The sequence below is a fragment of the Sceloporus undulatus genome, chromosome 5 (assembly GCF_019175285.1).
Source record: "Sceloporus undulatus isolate JIND9_A2432 ecotype Alabama chromosome 5, SceUnd_v1.1, whole genome shotgun sequence".
NCBI classification, from domain to species: Eukaryota; Metazoa; Chordata; class Lepidosauria; order Squamata; family Phrynosomatidae; genus Sceloporus; species Sceloporus undulatus.
The window spans coordinates 188,891,543-188,905,145 of record NC_056526.1 but is presented as its reverse complement, the minus strand read 5'-3'; the positions used below and the strand labels follow the sequence as shown (position 1 = coordinate 188,905,145).

Here is a 13,603-nt window from a genome sequence, read left to right as displayed (position 1 = left end):
TGCAAAGCAGGAGGATATTTCTTGGAAATCCGTCAGCTCTCTCCTGCCATGACTCAGAGATTTGTGCCATAATTCCATATGAGCTCCGGTTTTAATCGCAAACCTTGCCGTTGAAGAATTGGGTCAGCAGATTAGCTTATTAGAAAGCTTCAATTGACAGCATACGAGAGAGGAATTTTTTATTTTATTTTAGCAGCAGCTGTGTCAAGTGGAATTATTGAAACGGCTCCACGGGTTATAAAATGTATGACATCCCGCTCTTGTCCATCACAGTCTAGGGAATTAGGTCAGGGACGGGATAAGTAGCAAATACTGTATTTAAACACAGGAATTTGGCAGATAACAAAAGCAAGCAGGGATGCGTAGTACATCCAGTGCAATGAAGGAGAAATTGATCCAGGGGTCTGATAAACTGCAAGAGCTGTAAGACAGTTGCTTGCAAGCGTAGTAAAATAAAGAGGGAGATTGAAGGTTGAATTTTCCATGCCAACTCTTACATATGGTGGACACCATGGATTGGCTAAGCCTGGCATGGTCAGCAATGAAGTATCTTCTGCTTGAGGTTTCCAGCTCCAGCAACAGACCACTGGGATCCTTGGCTGGAAAACACCAACACCAAATCCAGATTTCTAGCTGTGGTTCACTTTGAGCTTGGTCTAGACAGATCATGGTTTTGCATACGCTCTTGGCCATGAAAGCCTTGGATGATCTTGGGCAAGTCACACTCTCTCAACCTCAGGGGAAGGCAATGGCAAACCTCCTCTGATCAAATCTTGCCAAGAAAACCCCATGGTAGGTTTGTTTTAGGATTGCCATAAGCTGGAAATGACTTGAAGGCACACAACAAGAACAAATTATTATTATTATTATTATTATTATTATTATTATTATTATTATTATTAAATTTATATCCTACTATCCCCCCCAGATTTGGGACTCAAAGTGGCTCTCAATTTAAGAATAATACAATTAAAAACATACAAAAAGAGAATTACACTATTTACAGAATTAAAACAATTCAACTTCAATAAAATAATAAAATGCAATTAAAAAGATTTTTAAAACAGCAGTTCTCAACCTGTGGGTCGCGACCACAGGGGCCGTCTAACACCGTCAGAAAACACATACTAATGAAGTTGCAACGAAAATAGTTTTATGGCGGGTTGCAGCATTAGGAAGGTTGAGAACCACAGGTTTAAAGCAATATAGTGCTCTCTAGCCACATAATCCACATAAGAATGTAATTTTGGGGTTGATTATCTGTTTAGCTCAGGCCATTGCTATCAGTTGATGGTTAGCCCATGCCACAAAGAACTTAAAATCCATCCTTTTTTAAGACCCCATCTGTGCTGAAGAAATAATGCAGTTTGACACCACTTTAACTGCCATTGCTCCATGCTATAGAATTCTGGGTTTTGTAGTTTGTTGTGGCACCAGAGCTCTCTGACAGCAAAGCCTATACAATTTGCAGAACTACAGATCCCAGAACTCCCTGGCATTGACCCATGGCAGTTAAAGTGATGTCAACCTGGATTATTTCTGTAGTGTGGATGCAGCCTAATTCCCATCATCTAGCAACTGAGGAAGGAATATAAAGAAATGGAGATTACTCTTCTGAGTATTGTCTCTAATAGCTACTGAGAGGTCAAAGTTCTAAAAAGGAAGCAGTTTCTTTTGACCTTTAGAAAACTCAGTGAATTGAGTAAGTAAAGAAAGGATCACCCGTCCCAAACAAAAGCAGATGCTTAAACCAGTGGTTGCCAAACTTTGGTCCTCCAGATGTTTTGGACTTCAGCTCCCAGAATTTCTGACTGTTGGCCAAGCTGACTGGGGCTTCTGGGAACTGAAACCTAAAACTCCTGAAGGACCAAAGTTTGGAAATTAAACATCACTCCAAACCAAAGAAAAGATGCTAAAGTAAGCCTTGACTGTCTTCTGCAGCAGCAGCACCATTAAAAAAAAAAAAAGACTATTCTCCTGTTCATCTATTTTCTTATTGCTCCTTCTCTCACTTAGGAGTCTTTCTCCATCCAAAATGTCATTTTGGGCTCCTTTCTTGACCTTGGCCTCACCGTTTTCTTTCTAGGCTTCTCTTTCAGATTAGCATATCATAAAGGGATTTTAAAAATAATAATCCTCAATGATAATATTAATCCCAAACTGTGCTATCATAATAATCCCTAAACTGTATGGTGGCCAGAGCTCATCTGACATAAGCGGTCTCTACCACTTTTGGTAGGTATCCCTGTAGAGATGGTCTTGTGTCTTAATATAGATTAATCAATACCAGCAAAGTTTTTCTGTTTATATTAGTTGAGGAACATCATCTCACTTTCCACATTTGCTCCTAAAATGTTCTATGATTCTTTAGAACGGTAGAAAGGGGACTTTTTCATGCCTTTTGTTGCCTTTCAGTTACCTTAGTCTTGAAACAGGTAATGCACATACAGATCTATAGGTTGCATCAGGGTCTTGCTCTGTAAGAATTGTTTTTTGTAACCAGGGGTGCATCTACACTGGAGAAATAATGCAGTTTGACACTGCTTTTACTGCCATGGCTCCATCCTACAGAATCCTGGCATTTTGTGAGGCACCAGCCCTCTTTGGCACAAAAGACTTTAAAGACTTTGTAAAACTACAAATCCAGGGATTCCATAGGATGGGGCCATGGCAGTTGAGGTGGTGTCATATGACATTATTTCTACAGTGTAGATGCACCCCAGGCATTCTGGGAACGGTGGTTATGCAGTGGCTAACATATGCCCTTTATTATTTTTGCAAGGAATGTCCTCTGCCTCACTGCACAAAGTGGAAGGCAGCTTGACAGTCTCACCTGAAGCCACCAGAGGAGAAGCTTAAGTTACCTTACGTGCAAATTCGACACCTTAAACAAGGCTATAGCTAGTGAATGAATATGAGCAGAATTGGGGGAGAAATTAATTCCCACTGCAGAGATATGTAATCTGTATGAAGACTCCCTATTCAGTGCTCATGGCACGGGTTGGACAGCTTGCTAGCAGAGCCAGAGGAATAGCGTACTAAGTATGTTATCACAAGAGGCTTTTAAACCAAAATTAAAGCTGGAAGATAGCATCTTTGGCCATGTTTATTACATGATGTAATCTCTCATTACTGCTTTGCCTTTAAAGCATGGGTAGAGTATCCTTTTTCATTGATGGGAAAACCTGTCAATAAGCTCCCAGTGTCACTGCTTTCCCTGTAGTCCTTAGGTGTGATAAATCCCTTTGGCTGCATTTCCAATATTGGACAAGTCACATGGGAATGATTCCCTTCTGTCTCCCTTCACTATTTCCAAGCAAGGTGTTTTCTTCCCCCACGTCTCATTTATTTTCCTTTTTAAATATGAAATAGCATTGCCATAACTCTGCAGTTGCACTAAAAATAAGAATAAAAACCCAAAGGCACACTGGGTAAGTCATAGAGCAAAAGGCAGGGTTAAGGGAGATGTGTGGGAAAGAGTGCACGGGACCACTGAGTGCAAAAACAGCACTTTGCGCTTTTGCAGAGAAGTGTGATAATGAAATAACAGGATTGCAGAGAGACAGGACACCTGTGTGATAAAGTCCTCTATCTGTAGCTACCCACAATTCCATTTCCATTTGGCTGCGTAGGTTTGTGACCCTTGAAGTCTGAGGCTGGGAAATCAGTGGACTTAATTGGTCCTTAGGACCAAACTGGACTTTAAATGCTGGTGCATGTAATATTCCTTGTTCCATTTTTGTAAAAATCCCATAGAACCACTGCGATTGCATCTGCATAGCTGAAATAATCCAGTTTGACATCGCTTTAACTGCTATGGCTCAATACTATGGAATTCAAGGGAACTGTAGTTTGTTGTGGCACCAGAGCTCTGACAGAGAATGATATATGTCTCATGAAATGACAGACCCTTATTTCCTTATCCATCATTCTCAGAGTTTCTGTTCTTACCTATTATTAACTCTGTAGACAGGATAGAGATTACCTTCCTGTAGGGGAAAAATGTAGATCGGCATGTGATTTTAAATGTAAAAACAGTATCCTCCTTGGCTCCAAATCATGAGTTGCTCTCAGTTTTTGTTTAAAAATTGCAGTTCTGAAACTCTGGCAATAGTGAAAATCATTTCTTAAGTTGATGGAAACAAAGCTCTTAGCAAGCCAAGTTGGGGATAATGAATATAATCTGTCATGTGTCAAATATGTTAAATATGGTTGAAAGAGTGGTCATGCTAGCAATATTTGGTGAGTCAAATGTGCCGGCTGCTTTAGGCTTGGTCAAATTATTTAGCAAGTCAGAAATACTCTTCAGTGCTTTTTGTTTTTGTCATGGATGGAGCTGGTGTGTCATCAGTTCAGTTGCACACTATTCTTAAAGAGGTCTTAATATTTCTTTAAAAGACTGAATTTTCTTTAAGAATTCTTTCTTCTTTGGGAATTCCAGGTATATTAAAGGCTACAATTTTCTGATAAAGCCCAAGAGACAGGAGGAGGCTTTGTTGATATATTCACATTTTAGTCACTTCCTGAATTCTAACTTGTTGTCTTGAGACTTGGGATCAAAGAGTTAATCATGCGCCTTTCCCTGGGTCTTACTGCGTTTCTTTTCTTATTCTGCAGGAATTGATAGCCGATACAACGAAGGCTGCCGGGAGCTGGCAAACTATCTTCTCTTTGGCTTATATAACCAGAACAACAATGAATTCGAGCGATCAGGGTTTCCTGAAGAAGTCCTTGATGGTAAGGGAGAGGGAGCAGCTAATACTGGTAGTCTTTCACTTTTGATAGCAAGCACCTTCTCTGAACTATCACTTTGTGCTGTTTGGCAGACATGGACTGCGTGGTGCCTTTTCCTCTTGATTCCACTGTTCAGGTGGAGGAGAATTCTTGTAAAATATGGTATAACACAATTTAGTATTATATTGCTAACATACCTCTTACTGGTGATTTGGTGTCGTCATATCCTGAAATATTGTCTTCCTTCACGATCAAAGCACTTGATGAACAGGCCAAATAAACAATTGAATTTTATGAAGCAGTGTATAAAACAAGTTGACTAAAATAATTTTCTGATAGGTCTGTGGGTGCAGTTTCTTATTCTTCATACTTTTTGTTTTAAAATATCACCTTGAATATACTCCTAATCTAAATCTGGCCTACTTTGCCCTCTTCTCCTACGCCCCTAAAACCAGCTCCCACTCTCAAATCCTCTCTGTCTCACTTGTCAACCTGCACATTTTTTCAGTTCCAGCATTTGGCATCCAGAGTTTGGTAGAACACAGACTTGACCATTCTCCTACACTTATCCATCCCTTGCTACTCTTACACCTTACTTCAGTTGCTCAAAAATACAGTTATAATACATGTTATCATAATCATTGTGAAATGCAAACCTGAACAAAGATGTGAAGCAGTCCATCACCGCAGTCCTGCTCATGCTTCTTTGGTATACCATATATACTCAGCTATAAGTCAACCTTATGTATAAGCCAAGGACAGGTTTTGGGAGCAAAATTATGGATTTTTACATGACCCATGGATAAATCAAGGATAATACTTAGAGGCATGCAACAAAGGATCTAAAGGATGAAACAAAGGAAAAGAATGCCAAAGAATGTACAAAATTCCATCAGGCATGTTTGTGCTCATACTAAAGGCTAGATGGATGAGTGAATAGAGTGGGATCAGTGCTTCAGGACAGATTACATTCTTGCCTATCACAAGGGGATGATTCCCTTTTAAAATAAGAGTTAAAGTACAGTACTTACATTGACTCATGGATAAGTCGACTCAGTTTTTTGGGGTCAATTTTTTGACTAAATTTCTAAACTTATACATGAGTATATACAGAAATGCAGGAGTGGTCAAAGTGCAGCTGATGGGAGCTCTTTGAGCTTTGGAAATAGGAACGAAGCAGATGTTGTCCAAGACCGAGCATAGTTAACAAATTCATACACAAAGGGCTGGTGCTTGTAGGTGGACCTATGTCTCTGCTGCTCAGCCCAGGACTGTCACCAAAGTGTTTTATAGGGCTGTTTTGTTAATATTCCCCCTTCCCTTGGCAGGTTGGATACTACACATGATTCTACACATGGTACTATTCAGGTTGTTATATGCCATTTTTATTCTGTGCTTTCCCTAGGAGAGGAGATGTCAAAAGGGCTTTAAGTTGACTTATTTTCCATCTCTTTCTTCATCCCCTTTTCCTTTGTGTTGTGCTGTGTCTTTTCAGTTGTAAGGCTGGGACAGTCTTGTTTGTTATGAAAGCTATTCTAGGAACCCTTTATAAATTCAATAGAAAGGAAAAATATTGGATTGTATTGAGAGAACCAATTGGCTATTATGTACAAAATAGTACTATTAATTTTTGTTAATTGGTTGTTTTCTGAATCCGGACTTCTTATTCCTATAGATGTGATTCTACTAATTAAACCAGACAGTGTCCATCTGTATTGCAACCCTGTCAACTACAACTATCTTTTGCCATATGTAGCATTTTGGAGAAACTTGCATTTCCATTGCCTGACAGAAAATGAGGTAAGCGAGTGAACAGAAGACTTGGAAATAATGTTGTTTGTCTGAGAGATTCCCACATGTGCTGCAGCTGTGGAAATTTGGCATCCTATAAAGGACTTTGGATTGATGGCACATCCCTTGCTCCTGTGGGACTGGTGTGATCTCTTAGAGTGAGATACTGGTGCAATAACCTGCCTGCAGCTATATTGCTTTTTTGCAAGGGAGGGGCACAAGCTAAGTTTTCAACAAGCTAACACATGTCTAACTTTACAGTGTGATTCTGTGTGTGTTTACTTGATGGACTGCAAACACATGCTTATTATGTCAAGAAGCTAATTAAAGCAACACGTATCAGTCTCCTCAGTTAAAATTGGCTGATAATGCCATATGAACATTTTGTGAGAATTAAAAACAACACAACACCCCAAAAATTTGATTTTTAGCCTCAGTCCACTCTGATGGTTATGCTGCAGTTCTCCAGTCATCCTGGACTAGTGCCTTTGAATAAGGCCACAGAACAAGCTTTGAGGCGGCAGCTGGTACAGGACAGATGGCTGCACTGACTTCCAAAGCATCTTTCTCTTGCCTTCTTGGTTGCTTCCAAATTCCCAGGCTGGTGTGTTAAAAGAGATGCTACTTAAAAATAGCTTGGCCTGCCACTGTAACCCTAGTTTGGTAGTTAAGCAGGTGTTCATAGTTTGGGGATTAAGTGACTTATTTACTGAGCCAGCAAAGCAGTTGTCTAGGGAGTTGCTGAGAACATTCAACCTCTAGGGATCCAGATGACCGAAAGAACAACCTGGTAATCTCTCTTTACGGATTTATAAAATAACCTTTCTGGAAGGAATGATTGCAGAATGCTCTGTATGCAAGCATGGCGTTCCCAATTGTACACTAATAGTATTCTGCTGTTAAAAGAAAACAGAGAGGTATAGGGCTCCACACAAGCATAGGAGCTGCTGAATTATGGCCCCTGTGTCTTCTCCTTGGCTTTGGCAGGAAGAGCCTGAGGCTTGTTGCAGTTGCACACTAACTGAAGAATATTTTGCATATGATAAACTGCTTTTGCCTTTGAAGTCTCCTGGTTCTGGATTGCATATGATTTGTTGAAGAAACATCCATCGGTCCATTAGATTAAGCCAGTCGCATGGGTGTAGCAATGCCCACTGATGTGGGTGTTGCCCTTCAGTTCTTCTGTTGCCATGCTGTCTGCATATTTTCTGCTGCTGTCTGGATTTGACTGGAGTCTCCTTTGAAACTGTGCAGAGCTGTTCATTTGTGTACTTGTCCAGTCCTGGCTATGCATACTGGAGACTGAGTATCCCACATTATCTGCGTAGGCATGCTCCTTGGCATTCTACTCATCTGCTTCCTTGGAGGCCATAGCACAGTAGCAGAGCACCTGTTATGCATGCCAAAGCCCACAATTTCAGTACTTGCCCTTCCTAGGCAGCCTGACAAAGAATCCTGTCGGTCAGTATGGACAATACTGAGCTAGGTAGACCAAGGATCTGACTTGGTATAAAGCACCTTCTTGTGTGGTGTACATAGTGTTGCCAAGTGGCTGTGAAAAAGAATGGTTGGTCTCTTTTTAAAAAATAGCTGCTGCTGGAAAACATTTCAGAGCAGGATATTTATTATGGAAATGATGGAGACTGTAAAAGCCAAGTCTGGGTGCTTTGGCTGTTTCTGGTCTTGGCTTTTGAGGCAAGGGATGCTGAGCCACCTGACTCAGCTATTCCCAAAGGGAAAGATTAGGAGGGATGGAGGTATCTGGGCTTGTATATGAGCCAGGCCATGCAATGAGAAGAAAGGCTTCTTTTCAGATCATCGACCCAATCTACCTCTTTTGGCTTGGGAGGGTGCCTAAGTCCAGCAAAATAAAGAAGACCAGTTGGACAGTTGATTTATTCTGGCAGCCACTTTAAATTCATGGTTGCGTTTGCTGTGATTTCTGCTTCGGTCAAACCTACCTTTTCCCATTTTATATTTCTCTTTAAAGGAAATAATTGTTTAGCGCTGAGGGTTTTATGGGGAGTGCTTGCGGTCTGTCACCTGCTTCCTTCTCCTGTTCCAATAGCCAAATGCCTGGAGCAGAGTGGCATGTTTCTCTTTGACTGCTGCCTCATACAAACATAATAGAAACCAGGTGGCAATGTCTGTTCATCATCGCAGGGTGACTCTGTGGGGTAATATAAATCCAGCAGTAGTTCTTTGTTTCAAAGGTCCTTAAATCAAGGATTTCCAGATACTGCACAGTTGACCTCGTGAGAGGGTAGGAGGGCTTTATTTTTTAAATGAAATAAAGGGGCTTTGTTTTGGAGACACTTCAGAAATAACAGTTTCTGAGCTATTGCTGTTGTACTGCTGCAGCTGATTATTTTTATTATGGCATTATTATTGTATTTCTTTTTTAAAAAGCCCCTCTAAAAAGCACCCTTGCTCCCTATCGTTTATTTTCTCTATCAGTTCTTTCCCCCTACCCTGCTTAGCCATCCACCTTCTGATTTTTCAAATGGACTAACTGGGCAATGAGGATGCTAATGCAGTGAAAATGAGTTCTTTCAAGGGGTTTTGGCACCCTTGAAATAGATACCCAGCAAATGACAGGCATATACTGTAATGTAAGTGCCTGGTCCTTAAGAAGAGCCTTCCAGCATTACCCCAGTCTACCAATAAGCTCTTTTTATGCTTTCAAGCACCGAGTCCCCTTTCTCTTCATAGAACAACACTAACAGGATTAGTAAAATTGCTTTTGTATGTAACTGGGCAATGTTCACAATGTACTATTTGAGCCCAGAACTTGGAGGCTAGAAAGTCTTGCATGAGAACGTACAGTATTGTTAAACTTGTAGCTTAAATCCAATGCTGGTCCCAGTTAGAGTAAATGGGTGAATCAGTGGGTTTTACATATCTGTCAACTTAGCCATTTAGCTATTAGTGATTCCACAAATCTGCATCTACACTGTATAATTAATACAGTTTGACACTGCATTAACTGCCACGGCTCAGTGCTGTGGAATTCTGAGATGTATAGTTTTGTGAGAAATTTAGAATTCTGGTGCCACAAATCCCAGGGTTCCATTGCGTTGAGTCATGACAGTTAACGCGGTGTCAAACTGCATTAATTCTGCAGTGTGGCAGCAGCCTGAGACCAGTAATTGGATTTAGGTGCTTGGCTACAACTTAGTTTTCATCCTTAAGGTGGTCACAGAGGATCCCATTTCAGACCAAACGCTATTTTGCCCAGAACTGAGACCTCAAGTGATACTCAGTGTGTGGCAGTCATGACTTTGAATCCACCTCTGTTGACTTTAGCTTGTAACTTCAGCATATAAAATGTCATCCCTCTTGAGTTCTGTCTGGGATATAGGCATGAATGGGGTAATCTCAAGGCTGGACTGCTTAACAACAAGGACTGCTATCTATGATAAGCAGAATGGTATGTGGTACTTTTAGAGTATTCCAAGTGCTCCTTACATGTTGGACATGCTCCTATACTGAGAAGACAGAGTGTAACTTTACATTCATGTAGTTACATGAAAGTTGTATTGCAGTGAATTGCAGCACTGTGCAGCTGAATGTAGACAAATGTGAAATGCACAATTGCAATACATAATGCACATTTGCATGAGCAGTGCACAATCTACCATGTGCAGCGGCACCAACATGTACAACCCTACTTCTTTAAAGTTCAACTGAATAAGGATTCTGCACTGGAAAAGAATGTCCAACTCTTTTGCAGTATAAGGACATTTACGTATGTGTAAATCGCTAACAGGATTCCACCCATTTTCTTGACTATTTTTGCTACGAATGTGAAGGTACTTATTACCACAGATTGAGAAAGGTGGAAAGAGAGGAGGTTACTCAAGTGGAGCTAGTGTGGTGTAACGGTTTGAGCATTGGGCTATGTGATTCTGGAGACCAGGGTCCGAATCCCTGCTTGGCCAAGGCAATGGAAAACCCCCTCTGAAGAAGTTTGCTAAGAAAACCCCATGATAGGTTTGCTTTAGCATCGCTAAATTGGAAAAATTACATGAAGATACGAGACACACACACACACACAAACTCACAAATGAGTTCACAGCAGTGGTGAATTCTGCACCAGGGATTTCTTAAACACAAGTCTATACCAGCTCCTAGCTTTTTAAAAAAGAAAGGAGGGGGAGGGAAGAGGAGACAGATTCAGCAAGGGTAAATCATTTTGCTTTCCCATACAGAGCGTGGAGGTATTGGAAAAGAACCTGAATGTTAATAAGTATGTATTATTTTCAGTTTTCTGTGCTCTGATTAGAACATAGTGGCTAAATGGTGTCTTAACCTCTGGGGAGCTGTGGATGTTTATAGGAGCAGATGAAAAGTTCCCTTCTTAGACATTTGATATGTGGCTTTCAATACATAATTGTTGTCTTAATGAACTTGGACCATTCCTGAATGACATCAAAAAGCAAGGCAGGCTTGGGCAAGCAATTGCTCTTATTAGAGAAATGACAGTAATACCCCCTTTTTTTCTGTTAAGAAGAACAGATCTTGAGATTCCTTGTGTTGCTTTGGATAAATGTAACTTGAATATCCTAAATGCAGGGTTTTCAAGCAAGTAAACAGTGAGAGTAGATGAATCTTCCATCAGATGTATTGCTTAAAGGTATTGTACTGATGTGATTTGGCAAACAGAAAATTCCCCAGAATCTTGGTACAGATCCTGAAAATATTGATGAATTAACAAGTTATTTTTTTCTTCTGTCCATTAGTATGAAGATGAAGAGGCTGCCGAGGAATTCAAGATTTCCAGCTTTGTAGACATGGTTCGTGATTGCAGTCGAATCGGCATTCCCTTTAGCTCACAAGGTAGGTCTGGAAAACAGAAGCAGTTTATTAGGATGTACTCAGAAAATAAAATAAAAATGAAGCGGTAGCTCCATAAGTTAATGTCTCGGACCACATCTTATTTTGTATACTAGTCATATGGTGGATTTGGACTATGGAGACCTCAGGTCATACATCTGTTCAGTCATGAAACATGATGTGGAACATCATAATCTCTTTTTCAGTCATGCCTTCCATATAGGGTTGTTAAGACAAAGTGGAGATAAGCCTGGGCTCTTTTAAAAAGAATTGGATAGAAGTGTAATTAAAGAAATCCTTACATTTTACCAAACCAAGGCTGAAAGAACCCTGGCAATTGTTGCATTGTGATAAGTTAGGTTCTTTGGACAGAATCCATGACAAGCTGAAAACAATTCAATTTATCATATAGACATGCCTCAAGTGACTGTTAAACCTCTCTCTAATCAAAAGGGAAGTACCATCTAAAATTAAGCACAAACAGGAACATATTAAATATACACACAGATTTTCAGCAGAGGTCCTGAAGAGTTGAATTCTCACTCTTTGAAATGGTTTATTGGAAAATGAAACAGATGCAGAGTCAGGGGCAGTGTGGGAGAGAGCACATTATGGAGACCAGCGCCTGGATGAAAGACCAGCAGGGACTGTTGTGAACATCACCTTGGAATCCATGGAAGAGAGATGGCATATAAATGCTATAAAATATAAAGTAAATGAGCAGAGAAGAACAAGACAGTTGAAAGTTCTTGGACAAGAGGATCTACCATCATACTAATATTCCTACAGTGCAGAGGAGGTCCTTTGAGTCTGTAGGCTTTTGCAAAAACGTGACCTTTCCCCCTTTGCAGGGCAGCTTTCTTAAAAATGCAATCGACAGAAGTGACTGCAGTTGGCCTTAGCTCTTTATTTTTCTGAATTGCCTCCTCTGGTTCTGAACAGTAGATCAGAAACCTGTCTCATGTATCTGGCAGGGATGATGGGGTCATAAGATGGTGAAGAAGAAGGACTAGCCTATCCTGTGCTCTCCTCATGCAGATAATCTCACACATGAACTGGAACTTTGATGCAGGTGGTCCATTACATGTTCTTATCCCCTAAAAAAAAGCGGGGGAAGCTAGGGTCAGAAGAGTCCCACACGATTCCTCCTAGTTCTTCCAGTATATATCCAGGGTGTGTGCATTAGTGTTTTTAGTATGGGTTTAGTCTGTTATTTACAATCTGAAATAAATGATAGTTGTGTGCTCCATGTATTTTCATATATCCTGGGGAGCCTAGATTCTGTTTTGTCCTTCATTGGTCACACTTCATTGGGATGTGCTGCTTTGGGGTGAGGGGGAATGGGCCTTACAGTTTGAATTTCTGAAGTATGTGCAAATACAGTGTTCACTTTAATGAGCTTTCATGGAAAATCCTTGTGCCTGTGAAGAGCGAGTGCTTGGGCCCCCAAATAAGATGTTTTAATCGCAGTGTGTATAGTTAGAACACAAAAGACCTTCTGTATTTTAAATGAGAGCTTCCTTCATAATAATTCTCTTTTCTGTGATGCTGTCATGCTGGTTTCCCCTTTTAGAACAGAAAAGATTGGACTCAGATTTCCTGTTAATGACGCAAAGCCAGAGTATAATGCAGAACAATTTTGATTTGTTTTCCTGAGCACAACACACACATAAACAGTGGCAAGAAAGCTGTAACTACATTGCCTTGTCAGTTTTTAAAAATAACCTTTGAAAGAGTGCAGGATATTATAGTCACATCAGCTGTGGTTTTCTCACCCAGTGAAAGACCTTCCCTGGTGACCATCCTAGTCACAATCCAATATCACTTAGCATCATATCATTACTTTTCATCTCTCAAAGACCCTTGAGCTAAACCAAAAAAGCTTTTTGGTTCTCTTGAGTAAAGCCAGCTGCTTTTGGTTAACAGAGTGGGAAATGTAATCTGAGTTTTTGCATCAGCCTGGTCAGGAAGAGCATGGTTATTCTTTTGGGATTTCTTTGAGTAGAATGATCTGCTTCTTGTGAAAACTGATATGCTGCGATTTTAGTGCAGCACACACTCATACACACATGGCACTATGTTACTTACTTAATAGGCACACTCAGTCTTTAGATCTTCTGAGCATATTGACTCAACAAAATGCACCATCATTTTCTTTGTAAAGATGCATCCCGTGCTTCCCGTATGCTGAAAGGTTAGATCAGAAAAACCTCAAACTAGTTCCAAGGATAAAAGACCTCCT

General features: G+C 40.4%; 1 protein-coding gene across 6 annotated transcripts in view; it reads left to right on the top strand.

Moving 5' to 3' along the window:
* Nucleotides 1-13,603, top strand: part of DNAAF9 (dynein axonemal assembly factor 9) — an 88,109-nt gene that overhangs the window by 22,451 nt on the left and 52,055 nt on the right. For all 6 annotated transcript variants that reach the window (XM_042466743.1, XM_042466741.1, XM_042466745.1 and 3 more), the window contains 3 exons: nucleotides 4,618-4,737; nucleotides 6,410-6,534; nucleotides 11,268-11,364. In XM_042466743.1, coding sequence (XP_042322677.1) covers nucleotides 4,618-4,737; nucleotides 6,410-6,534; nucleotides 11,268-11,364 — 342 coding nt within the window. The remainder of the gene's footprint in view (nucleotides 1-4,617; nucleotides 4,738-6,409; nucleotides 6,535-11,267; nucleotides 11,365-13,603) is intronic.